Raw genomic sequence first — 23,735 nt, 5'->3', positions numbered from 1 at the left:
TTATATGTCCCATGAGCAAACAAGTCATTTTTAGCATTGGTGCTCGAACAACCTCATTGTAAAGCGCTGCGGAATATGTTGGCGCTATATAAATAAAGATTATTATTATCTAAGCACATAAGTAAAAAATGTAATAAAATACAATAGTGATAATGAACAGTTTCAGATACGAATATTACAATTCTGTAAGTCTTCTACAAGGTGATTAATGAACACAGAAAAGTTTGGGGACACAATGCTGTCTATTAATAACCACCTTCTGTTTTCTATTATTCAGCCAGTTCTAAAACTTACGGTAATTCCACGTATTTTCTACCAGTTCCATCATTCTCCAATCTTTAATGTTGCATAGTATCTAATGCCTTTCATAAGCATAGCTACATTACCAACACTGTCCTTATAACCATGCTCAAGTCCCGCGGCTAATATTATCCCGCTAATAAGTGGAAGCCCCAATACTGACCCTGAGTTACCTCACTAGTAACTGAGACCACATCTAAGGGTGTTCAAATTAATATTCACCCCCATTTCCCATTAAGAAAAATACAGAAAACAAAACAATGGAACAAAAAAATCAAGATTTCTGAAAGGCTCTTACCATTCACCGACTCGGATAAGGGTTCTTCAAGTCCATTTGTTGTGTCACCGTGACCTTCCTGCTAAGATCCCACATTAGACATGAGACAAAAAAGACGAACCGCAGTTTATCTTATATAAGGTGAAGATGAAAACACAATATGACATAAAAGAATGACCTCTTCATGTGGTGATCAGACTGGATCAACATTCCACCAAATGTTTTACATATCAACGTAAATCTTTCTCTAATTTTCCTGCTTGAAATGATCTTGAGTAGACAGTGATGTTCATTAATAGAATTAGAAGCAGCTGACTGGCATTGTGCAGATATTTCCATCGACAAGACAGAACTGTACATTAATTCTCACTGAATATCAATGGCCAAGTGGATTTCCAAACTGGTGGAAATGAATATAAGCATTTATGAAACCAAAACTATCTATAGCTGATACCAACCCCAGACGACCTGGCACCTACACTCTGGAGGTCAGTAGAAAGCTTCATTACATCGGTCTATAGAGGATTTCCAGAAATCTCAGCTCCATCTACCTGATGATCCAGGGGGACATTCTGCTTCTCCTCTGGACGATCCTGGGAATATAGAGGACTGGGACTTCTCTCTGGTGGATTTCCAGAAATCTCAGCTCCATCTACCTGATGATCCAGGGGGACATTCTGCTTCTCCTCTGGACGATCCTGGGAATATAGAGGACTGGGACTTCTCTCTGGTGGATTTCCAGAAATCTCAGCTCCATCTACCTGATGATCCAGGGGGACATTCTGCTTCTCCTCTGGACGATCCTGGGAATATAGAGGACTGGGACTTCTCTCCGGTGGATTTCTCGGACTGGATCCATCTATAGGAAATATACACAGGACTGAATACATCGTCTACATGTGATGATCAGATGATGGGGGAGTCTAGGTGACCTCAGACCCGGCCTCTCCTCTATAATCAGAACGGTCTCCTCTTACCCGGAGAAGTGAGGGGCTGGTGATCCTCCATCATGACGTCCTTGTACAGATCCTTGTGTCCTTCTATATACTCCCACTCCTCCATGGAGAAATAGACGGTGACGTCCTGACACCTTATAGGAACCTGACACACACAATGACCCGTCATTAGCAGACCCCTCCCCCGGCGTTATTATATAATGTCCCAGCATTCCCGGCAGCGCTCACCTCTCCGCTCAGCAGCTCAGTGATCCTGTGGGTCAGTTCTAGGATCTTCTTCTCATGTATCAGTGAATGAGGTGGAGGCTCGGTGATGTCACTCGGGGTCCTGCTCCGCCCTCCTGACACACGGGGGGTCACACACTCCCCAGATGACGTCTTCACTACTGTGTGATTCTGTGTATGGGGAGACGCCGATCACTACATCTATTCTAAGGATCCTTCACCTTTCCCGTCATTTCTCTGCTTTATTCCTAGAGATCAGAGTGATGTGATGCTCTCACCTCTCCAGTGATCCAGTAGATCATCTCCAGGGTGAGGTCTAATATCCGAGCAGCCATGTGGCTTCTGTCCTGCTCCATCTTTGGGGGATCTTTGATGGACATCTTGTTTGATATAAAACTTTAGCTCCTCTGAACCCTAAAGGGAACCTGGAAAAAAGGCCATTTACGTCACAGGTCATATTCCAGCCTTTGATGCGGGCGCACAAGCTGGGCCTACATCTTTCTCCGCACATGCCAGCTGATTTCATCAGCCATCATATGTGCCTTTAACAGCCTCGTGTGGAGCATTGCTCTGTTCACGGCTGTTAACTAGTTAAATCTCGCTGTCAATCACTGACAGTGGGATTTAACATGCGCCAGCTGAAAGCGTGTCATTCAATCTGCCCATTGGCATGCCCATCACGTGATGGCGGGCCACCGCTGGGTTGTCATGACAGCCGTGCCTATTATTACGATACCACTGCGAATGCCGGTCCGTGGTCGGTGTTCATAGGAGATTGTGATTTCTGCTACACGTAGCAGTGCTGATGACCTGCTATGGATAGCACAAGTGATCAGACGATCACAGCTTAAAGTCCTCTCTAAGAGGACTATTGAAGACAGTTAAAAAAGTTAAAAATAAAGTTTTTAAAAATCTGAAAAAAAAAAAAAAAAACTACAAAAGTTTAAATCACCCCCCCCCCCCTTTTCGCAATTAAAAATAAAACAATTAAAAAAATAAAACCACATATTTGGTATTGCTGCATTCGTAAAAGTCCGATCAAAATATAAAATAAATTAATACGACTGGTAAATAGTGTAACGAGAAAAAAAAAAATTAAAAACGCCAGAATTACTTTTCTTGGCTGCCACAACATTGCAATAAAACGCGATCAAAACACCATATGTACTCCAAAATAGTGTAATTAGAAACCTTACCTCAGGGTGCAAAGAATGAGCCCTCACCCAGCCCCAGAGCTCAAAAAATGGAAACGTTACACGTCTCGAAAAATGGCGACACCACTAAAATAAAAAAAAAGAAAAATAAACCTGTTGGGTTTCTGCGAACTCGTAGTGATCTGCAGAATCATATTGGCAGCTTAATTTTTACTGCATAGGGAACATGGTAAATAAAAAAAAAAACAACTGTGGATTTCCACTTGGAATTTCCACACAAAATGAATCATCATTCAAAAGTACAACTCGTCCAGCAAAAAAAGGAGCCGTCATATAGAAATGTGGACGGAAAAATAAAAAAAAAAAGTTATGGCTCTTGAAGTAAGGGGAGGAAAAAACGAAAGCGCAAAAAAACAGAAAATCGCAAGGTCATGAAGGGGTTAAAGGTAATATCCAGCACGGTCAAGTCCCCCAATGTATTTATTGCTAGGTGAATACCCTACCCATTTTTTATTTTCCAAAGGATTACTGTATATTGCAAAGAAATATTTTTTTTTAACGTTGGTTGTAACATCTTAATAAGTGGGATACTGGTGGAGGGGGCGTTGTTTTCCCCAGAATAGTTCTCCCACTAATCAGGTCATCACCGTTACATGTAAACACTTTTAGAGTTGTGATCCTGGAAAATGTTGGAAATTATCACCGGTGACCGAGCTCCTCTATAGGGATCACACCAAGTGACAAGCTCAATGACCGAGCATCCTGCCGGACGCTGGAAACCTTCACAAAATGTTCGCTCAGTTGGTGCAAAGGTGATTTTCTGGCTCCTCCGGATTCCCTTTTTCCCGAAACCTTCCGGATGTTCTCGGAGCATTGTAAGAAACACAACATAATTACCTTTAGACTGTGTGCACACATTGCGTTTTTTTCAGTGATTTCTCACAAAACCTGAAGGGTTTCCTAGAGCCAGCAAAGTGAATGAGTATCTGCATTGTGTAAATTATTTCGGCTTTTTTATCTGCACTAATGAGTGGGGAAAAATCTGCACGAAAAACGCAGCAAAAAAATGAGAGGTTTTAAACCACTGCGTTTTTCCTGCCAAGAGATGCAGAAATTTCTGCACCAAATAGTTAACATGTGCACAGGCCCCTAGTGCAGACTGGACAGATCTTTTCACACTCAACAAAGAGCCTCTGGAGGGGCCGGGCACATGGCAGGACTTGTCTCCCTCAGTCCCTGTGAGTGCAGTGCAGACAAGGCCGGCATCAGCTATGTGCGCCCTGTGCGATCGCACAGGGCACCGACTTCCCGACTCCAGTTAGGGGCGCTCAGGAAGTATAAAATTGAAAAGAAGCCTATAATGTCAGTAAAATAACTAGTTAAGGCTGCATCCACATGCGACTGTTTGACAGCTCTAACACGTGATGAATGCCTGTTTTCTCAGCATTCCTCACATGTAATAAAGCTGTCAAACAGTAGCAAATCATGTTCACGGAACGGGAAAAACGTACACGCCGAGCACTCCGATGATAAGAGGTACTCGCCCGAGTATGCTCGTAAATCCTGAGCAACGAGTATACTCGCTCAACACTACAGATAACATCTGCCTACTCTTATTGCAGGAACTCAGAACCACAGGTGGAGGGAGGGTCTCTAGGGAGAACAGTGAGAGGTGTCAAACATGGCAGCTCGGCTCCTGGACCCTTAGCTTCAAAGAGCTAGCAGATGGTTTGTGACTATGCAAAATATTTCCTATTGACTGTATAGAGAAAAGGGAGAGGGAGACACAGGTATTTGAAATGCCACAACTTAGCCCATCCTCTATTCACAAAGAGCAATTTTTAAATGGGCCAATCCGTGTCATCCTGAAAATATGAGCCTATGGTCAGGACTATAAAAGGCTGGGTGGCACAAAAAGAAGTGATTTACATGTGGCAGCAGCCTAGAAGGCTAATGGGATCCATAATTCACTTCTCCTTCCCTCAAGGAAACAATGGATAACTGTAGACGAAAACTGTCACGGGGTCCTACTCCGATATCACACAATCCCAAGAACCTTTATTACATGCAAACCGAAAGGTCCATAAACAACACAGAGCATAAAATAGTCCAGGAAAACAGATACAGTCCAGTAACAGGATAAATGCCCCTGGAGGTGAAAGTCAACCAATCCAGCAGACAGGATGAAATAGTCCAGATACTTCTCCATATAGACTCTTCCAGCAGTATTTCCTGGTCAATCTATGTTTCTCCAAGTCTCGCCAGTGTGCTGGCTTTAGCTTCAGCATCTCTCACAGAATCTATCTTACTTGTCCCTCTCATTCTCCTTGCAGCACGATAAAAATCCCTTTTTATATTTACATCTGTGGCTCAGGTCATGATTCACAGGTCAGGGTGGAAGGTGGCAGGGGCTCATGTCTCATTGTTTGAGCATTTAATTAATTTGCATAGTTTGTCCTCCATTGATCTGCAGGTCAACAAACTAGCTGGCCTGGTACAGTGTGTAATCAGCATATTAGCAAACATCATTGTTCCATGACCCTGCATCTCTGTCCTCCAGAGATATATATGTATATATACACGAGCGCACACAGTTGAGACCAGAAGCTGGATCAGTTACACCAGTTTTGTCAGGAGGAATGGGACCAAATTCCCACCAACTATTGTGAGAAGCTTGTGGAAGGAGATCCCAAACGTTTCACCCAAGTCATTCAGTTTAAGGGCAATGGTACCAAATACTAATGACATGTATGGAAACTTTTGACTTTGCAGTAAGTAATAAAAATGCCTTAAAACATTCTCTCCTCTCATTATTCCGGCATTTGTTAAATATTAAAAATTATGGTATAATCCTAACTGACCTAAAACGGGAAAGGTTTATTCTGATTTCATGTCAGATAGTGAGAAAAACATTATATGTGTCTTTTTATATAGTGGATGGAAACTTCTAACTTATACACATACATACCGTATATTCCGGCGTATAAGACGACTTTTGAAGACTGAAAAATCTTCTGTCTAGTCTGGGGTCGTCTTATACGCCGGTAATGCTTTTAAACTTTCAGAAATTGACATGCGGGGATACTCTGGGGGTGTTAATAAGCTGCCGTGGCCGTATCCCTGCCATGTCGGAGTTAATATAAGGTGGAGGGAGTTAAAATACGGCGGCGGTAGGTCCAGACAGTCAGCGCTTCTGTGACAATATATGAAAAGCCGGCAATTCAGCAGCGGCATAAGCCGGCACCCGACAATTTAGAATAGAAAGAATAGAGCTTCACACATAGATTAGATAGATAGAAACATGTCAGTCACATATATATGAAGTACAGTGACAGTATTGCTTACTGTACTTGTCATTTAGTGTAAAGGATTTATTAAAACAAATAATAGTGTTTTCATGCACCGTCTCTTTAAAAAAGCCGGCCGGCAATTCAGCATCTGTACCCGACAATTTATAACAGACAGAATAGAGCTTCACACATAGATTAGATAGATAGAAACATGTCAGTCACATATATATGAAGTACAGTGATAGTGTTGGTTACTGTACTTGTCATTTAGTATTAAAATAAAGGATTTATTATTAAAAAAATTGGCGTGGGGTTCCCCTTAATTTTAGGCTCTAGCGGAGGTTAAGCAGACGGCTGGGGCAGATGTTTGAAGCCTGGGAAGGGGGTAATACCCACGGAGCTTCCCAGGCTACTAATATCAGCCCCCAGCTGAATACATAGCCTTTACTAGCTATTAAAATGGGGGACCCCCCAAAAAAAATGACGTGGGGTCCCCCCTAATTTAATAGCTAGCAAAGGCTAGGCAGACAGCTGGGGGCTGATATTAATAGCCCAGGAAGGGAGCCATGAATATTGGCCCCCTCCCAGGCTAGAAACACCAGCCGTCAGCCGCCCCAGAAATGGCGCATTCATAGGATGCGCCAATTCTGGCACTTAGCCTCGCTCTTCCACGCTGCCCTGGTGCGGTGGCAGGGGGTAATAGGGCTGGGGTTGATGTCAGCTTATAATGCCAGCTGACATCAAGCCCAGGTTAGTAATGGAGAGGCGTCTATAAGACACCCCCATTACTAACCCCATAGTCAAAGTTAAAAAAAACACAAACACCCAGAATAAAGTCCTTTAATTGAAATAAAGACACAATTCTTTATTGTTCTAAATTAAACCATACTTACCATCACACCCATTCCAGCTGAAGCCAACGATCCCCTGCAATAAAAGAAAAATAATAAACCAACCTCATCCTTACCTTTCCATGGTTCCCAGGACAGCTCCAGCTCTGCTACATCGAGATGACAGGCTGGACCGCAGCAGAACGCTGCCATCCAGCCTGTCATCCCGCAGACACTGAGAAGCGCAGGCTTGCTTGCGCTGCTCAGCGTCTCTCTGTGAGGGCATCCAGATGAGCCGACAATGAACTCAGCTCACCTCCTGGACGTCCGTCACTGACAGCGTGGGAAACTTCTACTGCGCATGCGGGGAGCAGGAGAATTTTCCCACGCTGTCAGTGACGTGCATGAGGTGAGCCGAGTTCATTGGACATGATCTCGGCTCATCTGGATGCCGTCACAGTCAGACACTGAGGAGCACAAGCATGCCTGCGCTTCTCAGTGTCTGCCGCATGGCAAGCTGAACGGCAGCGTTCTGCTGCGGTGCAGCCTGTCATGTGAATGTAGCAGAGCTGGACCGGTCCTGGGAGCCATGGAAAGGTAAGGATGAGGTTGCTTTATTATTTTACTTTTATTGCAGGAGATCGTTGGCTTCAGCTGGAATGGGCGTGGTGGTAAGTATGGTTTAATTTAGAACATTAAAAAATTGTGTCTTTATTTCAATTAAAGGACTTTTTTCTGGGTGTTGTGTTTTTTTTAATTACTTTACTAGAAATTCATGGTGGTCATGTCTAATATTGGCGTGACCCCATGAATTTCGGGCTTAGGGCCAGCTGATAATGCCAAGCTGGCCCTAACCCCTTTATTACCCAGTGAGCCACCGCACCAGGGCCCTGGATGAGTTGGGTACAGCGCCAGAAGATGGCGCTTCTATGAACGCGCCATTTTCCGGGGTGGCTGCGGACTGCAATTTGCAGCGGGGGGGGCCCAGAAAGCTTGGGTCTCCCTGCGCTGCAGATTCCAGCCCCCAGCTGCCTAGTTGTACCTGGCTGGACACAAAAATAGGGCGAAGCCCCACGTCTTTTTTTTTTAATTATTTCATGAAATAATAAAGAAAAAAAGGGCTTCCCTATATTGTTGTGTCCGGCCAGGTACAAATAGGCAGCTGGTGGTTGGGGGCAGCCCGTTCCTGCCTGCTGTACCTGGCTGGACACAAAAATATGGCGAAGCCCACGTCAACATTTTTGGGAAAAATTAATTACAAAATTAATAATAATTTAGGGACTGCATCTTTATTAACCCCTCAATTGTCATTTAGTGTTAAAATAAAGGATTTTTTAAAAAGAAAATTGGCGTGGGATCCACCATCATTATAGTCTCTAGCGGAGGTTAAGCAGACGGCTGGGGCAGATGTTTGAAGTCTGGGAAGGGGGTAATACCCACGGAGCTTCCCAGGCTACTAATATCAGCCCCCAGCTGAATACCTAGCCTTTACTAGCTATTAGAATGGGGGACCCCCCCAAAAAATGACGTGGGGTCCCCCCTATTTTAATATGTTTATGAGTGACAGTTTTCCTGCTATATACCTGCATGTCATAAGAATTTAAATTAAAAAAGGACCATGTTAAATTCAAATCTGTTTTTTTTTAATTTTTACCGGTGTTTGGTATGCGTTGGAAAAGGGGTAGTCTTATACGGTGAATATATCCTAAACTCTATATTTTAACAGGAAAGTAGGGGGGTCGTCTTATACACCAGGTCGTCTTATACGCCGGAATATACGGTATATACATAGTGAAGGAAATAATTATTTGATCCCTTGCTGGTTTTGTAAGTTTGCCCACAGACAAAGACATGAACAGTCTATAATTTTAAGGGTAGGTTAATTTTAACACTGGGAGATAGAATATCCAAAATAAAATCAAGAAAATCACATTGTATAAATTAGATATTTTTTTTGCATTTTTCAGTGAGAAATAAGTATTTGATCCCCTACAAACCATTATGAGTTCTGGATCCTACAGACCAGTTAGACACTCCTAATCAACTCGTTACCCACATTAAAGACAGCTGTCTTACATAGTCACCTGCAGGGCTGTGGAGTCGGTGTCGTGGAGTTGGAGTCGGTATAAAATGGACCGACTCCGAAAATATATAACAAATTGGGTCCAGTCGTTCAATACAGTTTGTGGGGATTATTTTTTCATAAGAATTTACGAAAGTTATGAAATGTCCTATAAATGTCTGTCCTATTCCTTATCTAAGGGTCTGGACTTTTAGATGAGATTAATCTGTGCTACAGTAAATTAATCACTTGAACATGAGCCGTGTATGAGGGCGTCGGAGTCGTAGTTGGTGTCATGGAAATTGAGGAGTGGGAGGTTTGGCTTACTGACTCCACAGCCCTGGTCATCTGTATAAAAGACTCCTGTCCACAGACTCAATTAATCAGTCAGACTCTAACCTCTACAACATGGGCAAGACCAAAGAGCTTTCTAAGGATGTCAGGGACAAGATCATAGACCTGGAATGGGCTACAAAACCATAAGTAAGACACTGGGTGAGAAGGAGACAACTGTTGGTGCAATAGTAAGAAAATGGAAGAAATACAAAATGACTGTCAATCGACATCGATCTGGGGCACCATGCAAAATCTCACCTCGTGGGGTATCCTTGATCATGAGGAAGGTGAGGGATCAGCCTAAAACTACACAGGGGGAACTTGTTAATGATCTCCAGGCAGCCTGGACCACAGTCACCAAGAAAACCATTGGTAACACATTACGCCTTAAAGGTTTAAAATCCTGCAGTGCCCGCAAGGTCCCCCTGCTCCAGAAGGCACATGTGCAGGCCCGTCTGAAGTTTGTCAATGAACACCGGGATGATTCTGTGAGTTATTGGGAGAAGGTGCTGTGGTTAGATGAGACAAAAATTGAGCTCTTTGGCATTAACTCAACTCGCCGTGTTTGGAGGAAGAAGAAGGACGAGTACAACCCTAAGAACATCATCCCAACCGTGAAGTATGGTGGAGGAAACATTATACTTTGGGGAAGCTTTTCTGCAAAGGGGACATGACAACTGCACCGTACTGAAGGGAAGATGGATGGGGTCATGTGTCACGAGATTTTGGCCAACAACCTCCTTCCCTCAGTAAGAGCATTGAAGATGGTTCGTGGCTGGGTCTTCCAGCAAGACAATAAACCAAAACATACAGCCAAGGCAACAAAGGAGTGGCTGAAAAAGAAGCACAGTAAGGTCATGGAGTGGCCTAGCCAGTCTTCAGACCTTAATCCCATAGAAAACTTATGGAGGGAGTTGAAGCTCCGAGTTGCCAAGCGACAGCCTCAAAATCTGAATGATTTACAGATGATCTGCAAAGAGGAGTGGACCAAAACTCCTCCTGACAAGTGCGCAACCCTCATCATCAGCTACAAACAACCTCTGACTGCTGTGCTTGCCAACAAGGGTTTTACCACCAAGTACTAAGTGTTGTTTGTCAGAGGGATCAAATACTTATTTCTCACTGCAAAATGCAAATACATTTATCTAATTTATACAATGTGATTTTCTTGATTTTTTTTTTATATTCTATCTCTCAATGTTAAAATTAACCTGCCCTTAACCCCTTTCCGATGTGGTCAGTAACAGTACGCACCACGTCGGAAAGGCCGGTTCAGCGGGGGGCTCCAGCAGTGAGCCCGCACTGAACCGGGCACATGAATCGCGATCCACCCACGGCTGTTAACTAGTTAAATGCCGATGTCAATCTCCGACAGCGGCATTTAACAGCGCCGCACCAAAAGCGCGGTCTTAGCACCGCCCATCAGTGACCCCATCACGTGATCGCGGGTCACTGATGGGTGGGCATGGCAACCCAGGGTCTGCAGCAGACCCCTGTGGTTGTCATGCAAAGATTGCTATGAGCGCCACCTAGTGGTCGGCACTCATGGCACAGGAGCATTTCTCCTGCATACAGGCGATCTGCTAGTCACCTGTATGCAGTAGAAGCAATCAGAAAACTGCTGCTTCTAGTCTCCTATACAGACTATTGAATCATGCAGAAAGTTTAAAAAAAATGTTTTTAAAAATATTAAAAAAATAAAAAAAATATAAAAGTTTAAATCACCCCCTTTTGCCCCCATTCAAAATAAAATAATTAAAAAAACCACAAATACACATATTTGGTATCACCGCATTCAGAATCGTCCGATCTATCAATATAAAAAAAGAATGAATCTGATCGGTAAACGGCGTAGCGAGAAAAAAAATTCCAAACGTTTTTTTGGCCGCCACAACATTGCAGTAAAATGCAATAACGGGCGATCAAAACATCGGATTTATCCCAAAATGGTACCAATAAAAATGTCAGCCCGGCGCGCAAAAATTAAGCCCTCACCCAGCCCCAGATCACGAAAAATGGAGACGCTACGAGTCTCGGAAAATGGCGCCATTTTTATTTTTTTTAGCAAACTATAGATTTTTTTTCACCACTTAAATAAAAAAGAACCTGTACATGTTTGGTGTCTACGAACTCGTCCTGACCTGGAGAATAATATTGGCCGGTCAGTTTTAGAATTCAGTTAACGTGGTAAAAAAAAAACACAAAAAAAAAACAACTGTGGAATTGCATTTTTTTGCAATTTCACCGCACTTGGAATTTTTTTCCCGTTTTCCAGTACACAATATGGTAAAAGCAGTGATGGCGTTTAAAAGTACAATTTGTCCCGCAAAAAAATAAGCCCTCACACGGCCATATTGACAGAAAAATAAAAAAGTTTTGGCTCTGGCAAGAAGGGGAGCAAGAAATGAAAATGCAAAAACGGAAATTGCTCCTGTCATGAAGGGGTTAAAATTATAGACTGCTCATGTCTTTGTCTGTGAGCAAACGTACAAAAACAGCAAGGGATCAAATACTTATTTCACATGATGCGGAAATTTCCGATCAGGATTACCATTGCAGTAAAAACCGCGGCATGACCATTGACGATTTCGCGCCCATTGAGCAGTAGTCCTCCCAGCCAAGCTGGCCTGCCCGCGCTAAAATAAAAACTAAAAACTTTATACTCATCTGTCCGGCGGCCCCCGGCATTGCTCTCCTCCCGGCGGTACACTGCAGGGAGCGTGCTCGCTCCCAGCAGTGTACTGTGCTTCCAGGACCTGCGGTCACGTGAGCAATCAGCTGATCGCTCACGTGACCTCACCGTGGGAACATTCTCAAGAATGTTCCCATGGTGGTAGCTCACCAGGGCTGATCAGCTGATGAACCCCAGTGACCTCCTGCAGCATGTACACTGATACAGTGATTTTATACCCGTCAGTATACAGTTCTGTCTTCTACAGCAGTGACATCAGATTGCTAATCGGTGCAGCAGAGCCTCAGAACTCACACTGCACAGAGCGGCGCACCGGGGGAACAGGACAAGGTGTTTTATTATGTCAGTAATTGTGGGGCCATTATACTGTATGGAGGGCTAGTGCGGGAAATTATACAATGAGGAGACATGTGGGCCATTATACTGTATGGAGGGCTAGTGGGGGCCATTATACTGTATGGAGGGCTAGTGGGGTCATTATACAGTGAGGAGAGGTGTGGGCCATTATACTGTATGGAGGGCTAGTGGGGGCCATTATACTGTATGGAGGACTAGTAGGGGCCATTATACAGTGAGGAGAGGTGTGGGCCATTATACTGTATGGAGGGCTAGTGGTGGCCATTATACTGTATGGGTGGCTAGTAGGGGCCATTATACAGTGAGGAGAGGTGTGGGCCATTATACTGTATGGAGGGCTAGTGGGGGCCATTATACTGTATGGAGGGCTAGTAGGGGCCATTATACAGTGAGGAGACGTGTGGGCCATTAAACTGTATGGAGGGCTAGTGGGGGCCATTATACTGTATGGAGGGCTAGTGTGGGCCATTATACTGTATGGAGGGCTAGTGGGGGCCATTATACTGTATGGAGGGCCAGTAGGGGCCATTATACAGTGAGGAGACGTGTGGGCCATTATACTGTATGGAGGGCTAGTGGGGGCCATTATACATAATGGAGGGCTAGTGGGGGCCATTATACTGTATGGAGGGCTAGTAGGGGCCATTATACTGTATGGAGGGCTAGTAGGGGCCTTTATACAGTGAGATGAGGTGTGGGCCATTATACTGTATGGAGGGCTAGTGGGGGCCATTATACTGTATGGAGGGCTAGTATGGGCCATTATACAGTGAGGAGAGGTGTGGGCCATTATACTGTATGGAGGGCTAGTGGGGGCCATTATACTGTATGGAGGGCTAGTAGGGGCCATGATACTGTATGGAGGGCTAGCGGGGGCCATTATACTGTATGGAGGGCTAGTGGGGGCCATTATACTGTATGGAGGGCTAGTGGGGGCCATTATACTGTATGGAGGGCTAGTAGGGGCCATTATACAGTGAGGAGAGGTGTGGGCCATTATACTGTATGGAGGGCTAGTAGGGGCCATTATACTGTATGGAGGGCTAGTGGGGGCCATTATACTGTATGGAGGGCTAGTGGGGGCCATTATACTGTATGGAGGGCTAGTGTGGACCATTAAACTGTATGGAGGGCTAGTGGGGGCCATTATACTGTATGGAGGGCTAGTGGGGGCCATTATACTGTATGGAGGGCTAGTGGGGGCCATTATACAGTGAGGAGAAGTGTGGGCCATTATACTGTATGGAGGGCTAGTGGGGGCCATTATACTGTATGGAGGGCTAGTGTGGGCCATTATACAGTAAGGCGCTGGGCGCAGCAAGTAGAGACCTGGACCCGGGGAGCTGGGTGCACGGAAGTGGTGACTAGAAGACAAGTGGGAGGAAAGAGCCAGGCAGAGCCGGGGGAGGGGAGGGGAGGTCTGCAGGTGAAGCTCCGCGTACAGCGGCTCCAGCAGATCACAGGGCAGACATGAGGCGCAGGATTCACCTCAGACCTCAGAGGCGGTGAGCGGACTGGAGACGCACATATACCGGAGCTGAGGACACTGCGTCTTCTCCGATCTCGGGGAGGTTTTCTGTGGTGTTTTCTGGTTTACAGCATGTGAGGCAGGAAGTTTAGCAGGAAGGGGCAGGTTTCGGCCGCAGACGTCCTGTCCCTGCAGTGAGCGCGGCCATCTTGTTGGTGGGAGTCTCCTAGTTACCAGGCCTCGCAGTATTACACATGGTGGCAGCAGCCGGCTGCTCCTCCTGAGCTCAGGGACAGAGGAGATGGGGGATTTGTGGCAGAAGCCATCGTACTGACGGCTCGTACAATATACCATTATCCCCGTACTATATATACACAGGTCTCATCGGTTACACGGCACATGGCGGCACCCAGCTGTCCGGAGACCCTGACAGGTCATATTACGTCATGAGCGGATGTGTTACCCGGCTTCACCCGGACTGTAATCTGGTGCCGGTGTCCGCACCGCACGACACAACAACACTCTGCTCTGATTATTGAGTCTGTGCTGCGTTTTTCTGCCTTTCTCTCTTTGACGCATCTTGGTCGCAGATGTGAAGCCGAGCTTCTATATGGGGGTTTCTCAGACTTTGTGCAGCAGGCCTTCATGGTAAAATAGCAGCTAGGAAACCACTGCTAAGGACAGGCAACAAGCAGAAGAGACTTGTTTGGACTAAAGAACACAAGGAATGGACATTAGACCAGTGGAAATCTGTGCTTTGGTCTGATGAGTCCAAATTTGAGATCTTTGGTTCCAACCACCGTGTCTTTGTGCGACGCAGAAAAGGTGAACGGATGGACTCTACATGCCTGGTTCCCACCGTGAAGCATGGAGGAGGAGGTGTGATGGTGTCGGGGGGGGCTTTGCTGGTGACATTGTTGGGGATTTATTCAAAATTGAAGGCATACTGAACCAGCATGGCTACCACAGCATCTTGCAGCTATTCCATCCGGTTTGCGTTTAGTTGGACCATCATTTATTTTTCAACAGGACAATGACCCCAAACACACCTCCAGGCAGTGTAAGGGCTATTTGACCAAGAAGGAGAGTGATGGGGGGCTACGCCAGATGACCTGGCCTCCACAGTCACCAGACCTGAACCCAATCGAGATGGTTTGGGGTGAGCTGGACCGCAGAGTGAAGGCAAAAGGGCCAATAAGTGCTAAGCATCTCTGGGAACTCCTTCAAGATTGTTGGAAGACCATTTACGGTGACTACCTCTTGAAGCTCATCAAGAGAATGCCAAGAGTCTGCAAAGCAGTCATCAAAGCAAAAGATGGCTACTTTGAAGAACTTAGAATATAAAACATATTTTCAGTTGTTTCACACTTTTTTGTTAAGTATATAATTCCACATGTGGTAATTCATAGTTTTGATGCCTTCAGTGTGAATGTACAATTTTCATAGTCATGAAAATACAGAAAAATCTTTAAATGAGGTGTGTCCAAACTTTTGGTCTGTACTGTACCTCAGGTGTTTTGTCTCCGAAAATCAGGAGGATTGGGCATCCTACTTACCACTGGCAGAATTTGCCACGGGCAGGTCACCGTTCTTCGGTGCATACAGTTATCATCCACAGTTTGGTACCTTCTGTGGGAGAGGAGCTTCAGGAGTTCCTGAGGAGGAACGGTTTGCTTCGTTGCTCTCCTCGGTGTGGCAGGGTGTTCTGTGTAATTTAAAGACCATGGGAGACAGGTATAAATGGATGGCTGACAGAAAACACTTGCCAGGTCCAGACCTGAATGTGAATGACTTTGTGTAGTTGTCTACCACAAATATAAGATTGAAAGTTTCTTCTTGGAATCTGGGACCTAGGTTTATTGGTCCCTATAAAATAACCGCCGTCATTAATCCAGCAGCGTTTCGTCTTGAACTTCCTCAGGCCCTTAAAGTCCACAACGTGTTCCACAGGTCCTTACTCCAAAGGTATGTGGAACCTCTTGAGCCCTCACCTCTACCACTGCCCCAGTAATGGTTGATAGTAATCTGGAATTCCAGATTTTGAGGATTGTAGATTCTCGTCTCCAACGTCATCTCTAGAATACTTGGTGCACTAGAAAGGCTATGGTCCGGAGGAGAGGATGTGGGTTTCAGCGTCAGAGGTGAACGCTCCCAGATTGGTTCGCTCATTCCATACCTCTTTTACTGAGAAACCCGGTCCTGAGTGTCCGGAGGCCACTCGTAGAGAGGGGGGTACTGTCACGGGTGTGTTGGAGGTGACGGACAGTCACCCTGCAGTGGGTTGCAGACAGCTTCTTAGATAAGAGGCTGTCTTTAGGACCGAGCAGCTACCTCTCTCTTGCTAATTAGTTCTCTGGCCTGGGTGTATACACTAGACTCTAGACCAGACTAGGAGATCTCCACTTCCCCTTCCCTAGGGTCTGGGTTACCTTTCCCTTTTCACTCTGTGTTTAACTAGTTTTTCCCACACCTGGCGTGACACATACGCTCACTGTTAGTTCCTCAATAACCAACCTAGTAGTGGAAGCAGCCGTGGTCTCGTCCATTACTCGTCAGACAATTGCTTAATTGTACTGACGATTGGGGGCAAACAAGTTGTTCCCTTGACAATTAGTGGCAGCGGTGGGATCTGCTTGATCTCTCTTATGTCCGCTGTGACTAAGTGGTAACAGTCGTGGGTTCGGCGTGACCTTCCTGGCTATTCATTCTTGACAATTTCCTAAAAACTAAACCTATGTCAGCATGCGTATAAATGCACATGCATACAGATACCCACTGAACAATCAAAACAAGTGCCACCGTGATGAACCCATCACCAAACCTCAGGGAAATCCATGCACTCACTCTTCCTACTCTCCACAGATGGAGATGAAGGAGGAAAAGAAAACCAAAGTGATGAATAAAGTGAACAAAAAATTAAGATAGACGTGAATATGAATATGAAGTCAATATGATCAATACACATAGTCAGACTCTTATTTCGGGGTTTTGCCCCTCCTCAGTGCAAAGGTCTCCTCATACAGCCAAATCAGATCTCTTGCTTTGCACTGATGAGAGGCAACACCCCGAAACATGTATCTGCACATTGAGATTCTGATTTGGCTTTTATCCTAAGTCATATGGCAAGGTTCATTAAGGTTGATATTGACTTTTAGGATTGCTACATCCAATAGGTCACACTGAAGTTCAAGTCCTTTTTCTCTCTTGAAGAAACAATTTGCATATGTAATTTCCCAGAGGAGCATGGCCTACAAGTTTCCTTACATCCTTACACTGACATCTCACTCTACACAAGAAAAAAAATACTCCACTGCTATGGGTTCAGGTGATCCTTGTATCTTCTGATGATTTTTTTAGTCCTCTCTTCTTCACAGACTCAAATCAGGAAGAGATTAGAAACAGAAATCTGGAAACCTATAGGGCAAGTTCTTTGGATTTTATGTGATAATCTTGTAATCTTCCTCGCAATAGGAACAGTAAAGGTATGCTCACACGTTGCGTTTTTTATGCAAATTAAAAGCTGCTATTTACAGGACCAGCGTGCACACGATTGCAGGAAAACTGCTGCTCTTTTGAAAACTGCAGCATGTCAATTCTTTCAGCGTTTTTGCAGTGTTTTTTTTCTCCATAGAAAGCAATAAGAAAGTGCAAAATTGTTGCAAAAAAAACGCAACCGTGCATTTTTGCTGCTTTTTTTTGATTAATGAAACAAACTTTATTAAACGTACTGTAGACAAATGACACATATAATCTGTACCAAAAATGCATCAAAACCGGCTTTTTGTAAGCAGCTTATTTACTGCCAAGAAAACAGGTTTTGGCTGCAGAAAAAAAAGCAATGCGTGAACATAGCCTAATAAAGACATTTCTTAAATAAAGGGATTCTCTGCCACAAAAAATAGTAGTCTGCAACACTCAGACCTATGAAGTTCTGTCTGCTAACTAGAGTTGGGCAAATTTATTTTAGTGCAATTGAATTTCGCTCCAAATTTACAAAAACGTGTATTTAAAAAAAAAAATTCTATAATTTGCTGCAGTCGAATTCAGCAAAATGGAGGACTTTTGAAGGCCAGCAAAAAGGTTAAAAAACAAAAGAAAATACTAATACCTCACTCCTCACCTCTCCGGCCACTTCTGCTGTTGGGTTCTCGATGCCTCTTCTTATCGCTACTGTGCTCTGACACCCCTAACCTTACAACGCACCTTCTAGGCCGAGACTTTCCTCTGTGACTGAGCCCAGGGCATTCGCAGGAGCAGGGACAGCCGATCATAGTAAGGCCCAAAAATTTTGACCTAGAGTGAAAATGTCCATGGTTTCAGTGCGCGATGGCGGTAAGAAAAGACACAAGGGCCATATGGGGGACGGTAGGGAAGTGACAGCGAGTGAGGAAATGACTACTATTTTTTGAGGGTTTTTTTTTTTTCTACAGCTTACATTTAATAGCAATTCAAAGTTGGAAAAATGGGACTAAATAAAAAATTAATACTGTGAAAATAAAAACAAAAAATAATGATGGAATTGCGTTTTATTCACTGCAGGTTTAAGTTGCACAGAGGGCAGGGGCGGCATTTTAATTTTCGCATAACGCAGAAGAAATACTAGAATTAGCCCTGGCCATGCTGAATGCACTTGAGCAAATGGTCAAGATCCACTGCTGGCAGCTCCTGTGTAATCACCGACCAATAATGTCCTCAATGTGCGTGATGGGAGGCAAGTCTGGAAACACTACAGCCATGTGAGCAAATTAAGGCCACGCAGGCTGCTCACAGTAGTGCAAGGAACATGTAGCCCAGGGGTGTCGTGTTGAAAAACGGCTCCTGGGACCCTTCGGAGAAATGGTCGCATCCTTGGTCCCACAACCAAATCAACGTAGCGCTGAGCTGTGCACCTGGAATGAAGACTAAAGGTGTCGGGCTATCAAACATTATGCCCCCCCCCTACACCATAACCCCGGGAGTAGGACCAGTGTGACGTTCCCTCGTCAAGGCCTCTTCATGGCGCTGCCCACATGGTCTTGTAATTTGAAGAATGGTGCACAGTGATTCATTCAGTATTGAAAATTAAATTGAGCATCATATACCGAGTCTACGGCGTCAATACCTTCAGAAGGCATTTGCATGACATTGAGCTACGAGCCAGATGTCCGGCCGCAGGTTTTCCAGTGGCTTCACACCACCACTCTCAAAGGCGATCATGGTGCAGAGCAACAATGGAGGCTGGAGGGGAGGTCTGTTCTCTTTAGCGATGAATCACACTTTTGCCCTGTGTGTGTTTGCTTTTCTCCTTACTTATTCGGTTAGTAATGGGGCTGTCTGATAGATGCCTCTCCATTACTAACACAAGAGCTTGATGCCAGCTATATTTACAACTGACATTAACCTCAACTACCATTACTCTGATTGCCACCGCACCAAGAGCCAATGTGATGCGCCACTTCTGGGGCAGCTAAGAGTTAGTATTTTTAGGCTGGGAAGGGCTCAATAACCAGACACCTTCCCAGCCTGATAATATCAGCGCTCAGCTGTCTGCTTTACATTTGCTGGTTTCATAAAATAAGTGGGACACCATGTTATTTTTTTCAATTAAGAATCATAGAATCATAGAATGGTAGAGTTGGAAGGGACCTCCTGGGTCATCTGGTCCAACCCCCTGCTCAAAGCAGGATTCACTAGATCATCTCAGACAGATGTCTGTCCAGCCTCTGTTTGAAGACGTCCATTGAAGGGGAACTCACCACCTCTCGTGGCAGCCTGTTCCACTCATTAATCACCCTAACTGTCAAAAAGTTTTTTCTAATATCTAATCTGTGTCTCCTCCCATTTAATTTCATCCCATTGCTTCTAGTCTTTCCTTGTGCAAATGAGAATAAAGATGATCCTTCTACAATGTGACAGCCCTTGACATATTTGTAGACAGCTATTAAGTCTCCTCTCAGTCTTCTTTTTTGCAAGCTAAACATTCCCAAATCCTGCAACCGTTCCTCATAGGACATGGTTTGCAGACCAGTCACCATTCTGGTCGCTCTTCTCTGAACTTGCTCCAGTTTGTCTATGTCTTTTTTAAAATGTGGTGCCCAAAACTGTACACAGTATTCCAGATGAGGTCTGACCAAAGAGGAGTAAAGACCGATAATGACTTCACGTGATCTAGACTGTATGTTTCTGTTAATACATCCCAGAATTGTATTTGCCTTTTTTGCTGCTGCATCACACTGTTGACTCATGTTCAGTCTATGATCTATTAGTATACCTAAGTCTTTTTCACATGTACTGTTGCTTAGCTCTATTCCTCCCATTCTGTATATGCTTTTTTCATTTTTATTGCCCAGATGTAGTACTTTGCATTTTTCCCTGTTAAAAACCATTCTGTTGGTTGCTGCCCACTGCTCCAGTTTATTTAGGTCTTTTTGAATCCTCTCTCTCTCTTCTCTAGTATTAGCTATCCCTCCTAGCTTTGTGTCATCAGCAAATTTAATCAGCTTACCCTCAATTCCTTCATCTAAATCATTGATAAAGATGTTGAACAATACAGGTCCCAGGACGGAGCCCTGTGGTACCCCACTTGAGACATTCATCCAGCTGGATGTGAAGCCATTTACAACCACCCTTTGAGTCCGATCACTAAGCCAGTTATGAATCCACCTAACAGTTGCCTGGTCCATTGCATACTTGGTCATTTTTTCAATAAGGATGGTGTGAGATACTTTGTCAAATGCTTTGCTGAAGTCAAGATATACTATATCTACAGCATTTCCCTGATCCACCCAGTCAGTGATTCTGTCATAGAAGGAAATTAAGTTAGTCTGACATGACTTGTTAGTTACAAACCCATGCTGACTCTGGTTAATCACTTCATTCTTATCCATGTACTTACATACATGTTGTTTAATAATTTGTTCAAAGATCTTTCCTGGTATAGAAGTCAGACTCACCGGCCTATAGTTCCCTGGGTCCACCTTCTTCCCCTTTTTGAAGATAGGAACAACATTTGCTCTTCTCCAGTCTTCTGGGACTTCTCCTGTTGTCCAAGAATTTTCAAAGATTATGGAGAGTGGTTCTAAAATTTCTTCTACGATCTCCTTCAGTACTCTGGGGTGTAATTCATCTGGACCTGGAGACTTGAACTCATTTATGTTAGCTAAATATTCCCTCACAATCTTTCTGTTTACAGATAACTTGGATTCCTCTATTCCTTTAAAAGGACAGTGAAGATCAGTTGATGTTACATTTTCTTTCTGAGAGAAAACAGATGCAAAATAGGAATTAAAAAGTTTGGCCTTCTCAACATCCTCTCTTACCATTTCTCCATTTTCATCCTGTAAAAATCCTATAGCATCTTTGACTTTTCTTTTACTTTTGACATACCCCCAAAATCCTTTTTTTTTGCTTTTAACATCTCTTGCAAGCCTTAATTCATTGTCAGCTTTAGCTAACCTGATACGTGCCCTGCAGGATCTGCAGACTGCATTATAATCTTCTTTAGATATGCCTCCCTCTTTCCATTTAATAAACATTTCTTTCTTTCTTTTTAGCATGTGTTTAAGTTCTGTGTTCATCCATCCTGGTTTCCTTAAAAGCTTCCCATTCTTCCTACTTTTCGGGATTGTTAACGATTGTGCTTTGAGAATCTCATTTTTAAAAATTTCCCATCCTTCCTGGACATTTTTGTCCTTAAGGACATCCAGCCATTGGATCCCTCCTATTCTCTTTCTGAGTCTCTTAAAATCTGCCTTTCTAAAATCTAACCTTGAAGTTTGAGTCTTCACATGTCTTCCTCCTCTAGTTATCCAAAATTCTATAATAGCATGGTTAATACACGTACAGTAAACTACACACGTAAGGCACTAATTATATATCTCACGGATAGCTAGATAGATATGGGTTAGATAGATAGTTAGAATTTCTATTCTACATTCTATTCTGGTACGTTTCACATGGACGGCACACACGTGCACTTGGACTTTCAAAAGAAAACCACATTAATAGTAAAAACGGACTGTCTCATGTGTACGTTTTTTTAAGCAGACGAGTGAAGGGGGCTGAAAAGAGGAGTGCTCAGTCAAGAAGGTGGTCACCACTATAGCTCCTCTGCGTTCAGGTTCCTGGGAAAGCTGTGTGATGGATGGACCAGCTATATGGGGGATTTATCAATACTTCACTGGGCACGTTTGTAATTCAGGAGGTTGAGAAAGTTGGGTATGATATTCCAAAAAACTGCAAGGAAATCCCAACCCCACTTTTTAATCTTTTTCATAGATGGTCATTTTTGATTTTAGACAATACCAATAAGGTGATTCACAAGTCCGAGCAAAAAGCCGACATCCCATAATCAGCCCTTTTTTTTGTCTGGATGGAAATCCCTATAAACTTTGGCTGTATCCGGCATATGGAGACGCTGCTGGAACAGACCTGGCGTTTCGGGGTCTTTGTCTGTGTATTTACTCTGCCGGTCAGATAGTCGTCCCCGTAGCCTGCAGCTCAGGGCTCCTGTGACTTGCAGAATGAGGCAGTCGTTGCTTCTGGTGTCGGCACGGACCATGGAGCAGTAAGGAAACAAGACACTGTGGAACCAGAACAGCATGGAGGCGTGGCAGATGGGAGGAGGCGTGACAGAGGGGAGGAGGCGTGACAGAGGGGAGGAGCTTGATAACGAATCTGGGTACAGTGTTGTCAGGGAAACGAGCTGAGGAGAAAAACAGCAAGTTCTGACTCTGAGGTGATTCTGACGCCGAAGAGAGAGACGGAAGGAGCAACAGCAGCGTCCGGAGCTCCTGTCAGGAAGAAAGGTGCCGAAGACCCGAGCGACGCCAATCAAGGTTTCCAGCCCATACGTCGATGGCAGGGCCGGCGTCAGCACCCGGCGCACCCGGGCAAATGCCGGGGCCCTGAGCAGGCAGAGGGGCCCACTGGCGGTCGCGCACCCCGCTGGGCTATGGGCGGAGGAGAGCGGTGTCAGCGCCCGCCTTTCTCCGCCGCTTGTTTAGCACCCTGAGGATTCGGCTGCTACAGGGGTATTACACCTCAACCCAGAGGTGTGGTATTCCACTCCCGGGTAAGGATGGAGTGTGGAACTGAGCTCAGTAGGCTGCATGCACTACATACATCCCATTTCCGGGGGACAGATCAATGGTACTCCCACTAGAGAAATGTGCAGGTACGACAGTGTCTGTCCCTGGCTGGAGTGGGAGGGGGGTGGAACATCCCAGTAGTGTAGGGGCAGATAGGGGGAGCAGTCTGGGTAATGCTAGGAGCTCATTGGGTGCTGGTCACCTGAGCTCACACATAGAGGGAGTATATAAGGTGGGAACCATCTTAGATCAGGGTCAGTCTGTCAGTCTTTTGTCAGAGTAGAGTCAGAGGAAGAGAGCAGAGGAGAAGAGCAGCTCCAAGGCCCAAAGAGAGAGAGGAGAAAGAAGGACCCAGAGGGGGAGAAGAGAGAACTCCAAGAACCCAAGATTAGATCAGAGGGTGAAGAGTTGGCACAAGGGTACCGGATCCCAAGCTGGTGGAGGGCACTAATCCTTAGCCAGAGACCGGAGGTCGTGGGCAGGATCTGCCACGACCACCCACTAAATCCACCCGGAAGGCAAACCAAGAATAGGGTCAGGGAACCCAGAGACAAGGGTTTACCAACAAGAGGCCCGAGGGAGCCGGACTTAGGTGGATCCCTGGTGGGGAAGGCCAGAGAGAAGGAACGTCAGAAAGGGAGCTCAGGATCACGCTCCAGAATTACTTGGGAGTTGGCCGAGTCCAGGACCTGGTGGACGCAGCACGGCTCGGGCGGTCAC

The 23,735-nt window shown here is 44.9% G+C and overlaps 1 protein-coding gene across 1 annotated transcript in view; it reads right to left on the bottom strand.

The window, feature by feature from the left end:
* The window catches only part of LOC141243662 (uncharacterized), a 161,722-nt gene extending 147,620 nt beyond the window's left edge, over positions 1-14,102 (bottom strand). The window contains exons 1-6 of the mRNA XM_073668943.1: positions 13,968-14,102; positions 2,037-2,183; positions 1,762-1,929; positions 1,555-1,678; positions 1,129-1,436; positions 599-659 (exon numbers count right to left, since the gene is read on the bottom strand). Of these exons, the coding sequence (XP_073525044.1) occupies positions 599-659; positions 1,129-1,436; positions 1,555-1,678; positions 1,762-1,929; positions 2,037-2,138 (763 nt within the window). The 5' untranslated portion in view covers positions 2,139-2,183; positions 13,968-14,102. The remainder of the gene's footprint in view (positions 1-598; positions 660-1,128; positions 1,437-1,554; positions 1,679-1,761; positions 1,930-2,036; positions 2,184-13,967) is intronic.
* Between the last annotated feature and the right edge of the window lie 9,633 nt (positions 14,103-23,735).

The sequence above is a fragment of the Phyllobates terribilis genome, unplaced genomic scaffold (genome assembly GCF_046119375.1).
Source record: "Phyllobates terribilis strain yellow unplaced genomic scaffold, ASM4611937v1 Scaffold_2__4_contigs__length_985480577, whole genome shotgun sequence".
NCBI lineage: Eukaryota > Metazoa > Chordata > Amphibia > Anura > Dendrobatidae > Phyllobates > Phyllobates terribilis.
The sequence above is the reverse complement of the archived record's forward strand: the minus strand, read 5'-3'. Positions and strand labels throughout refer to the sequence as shown.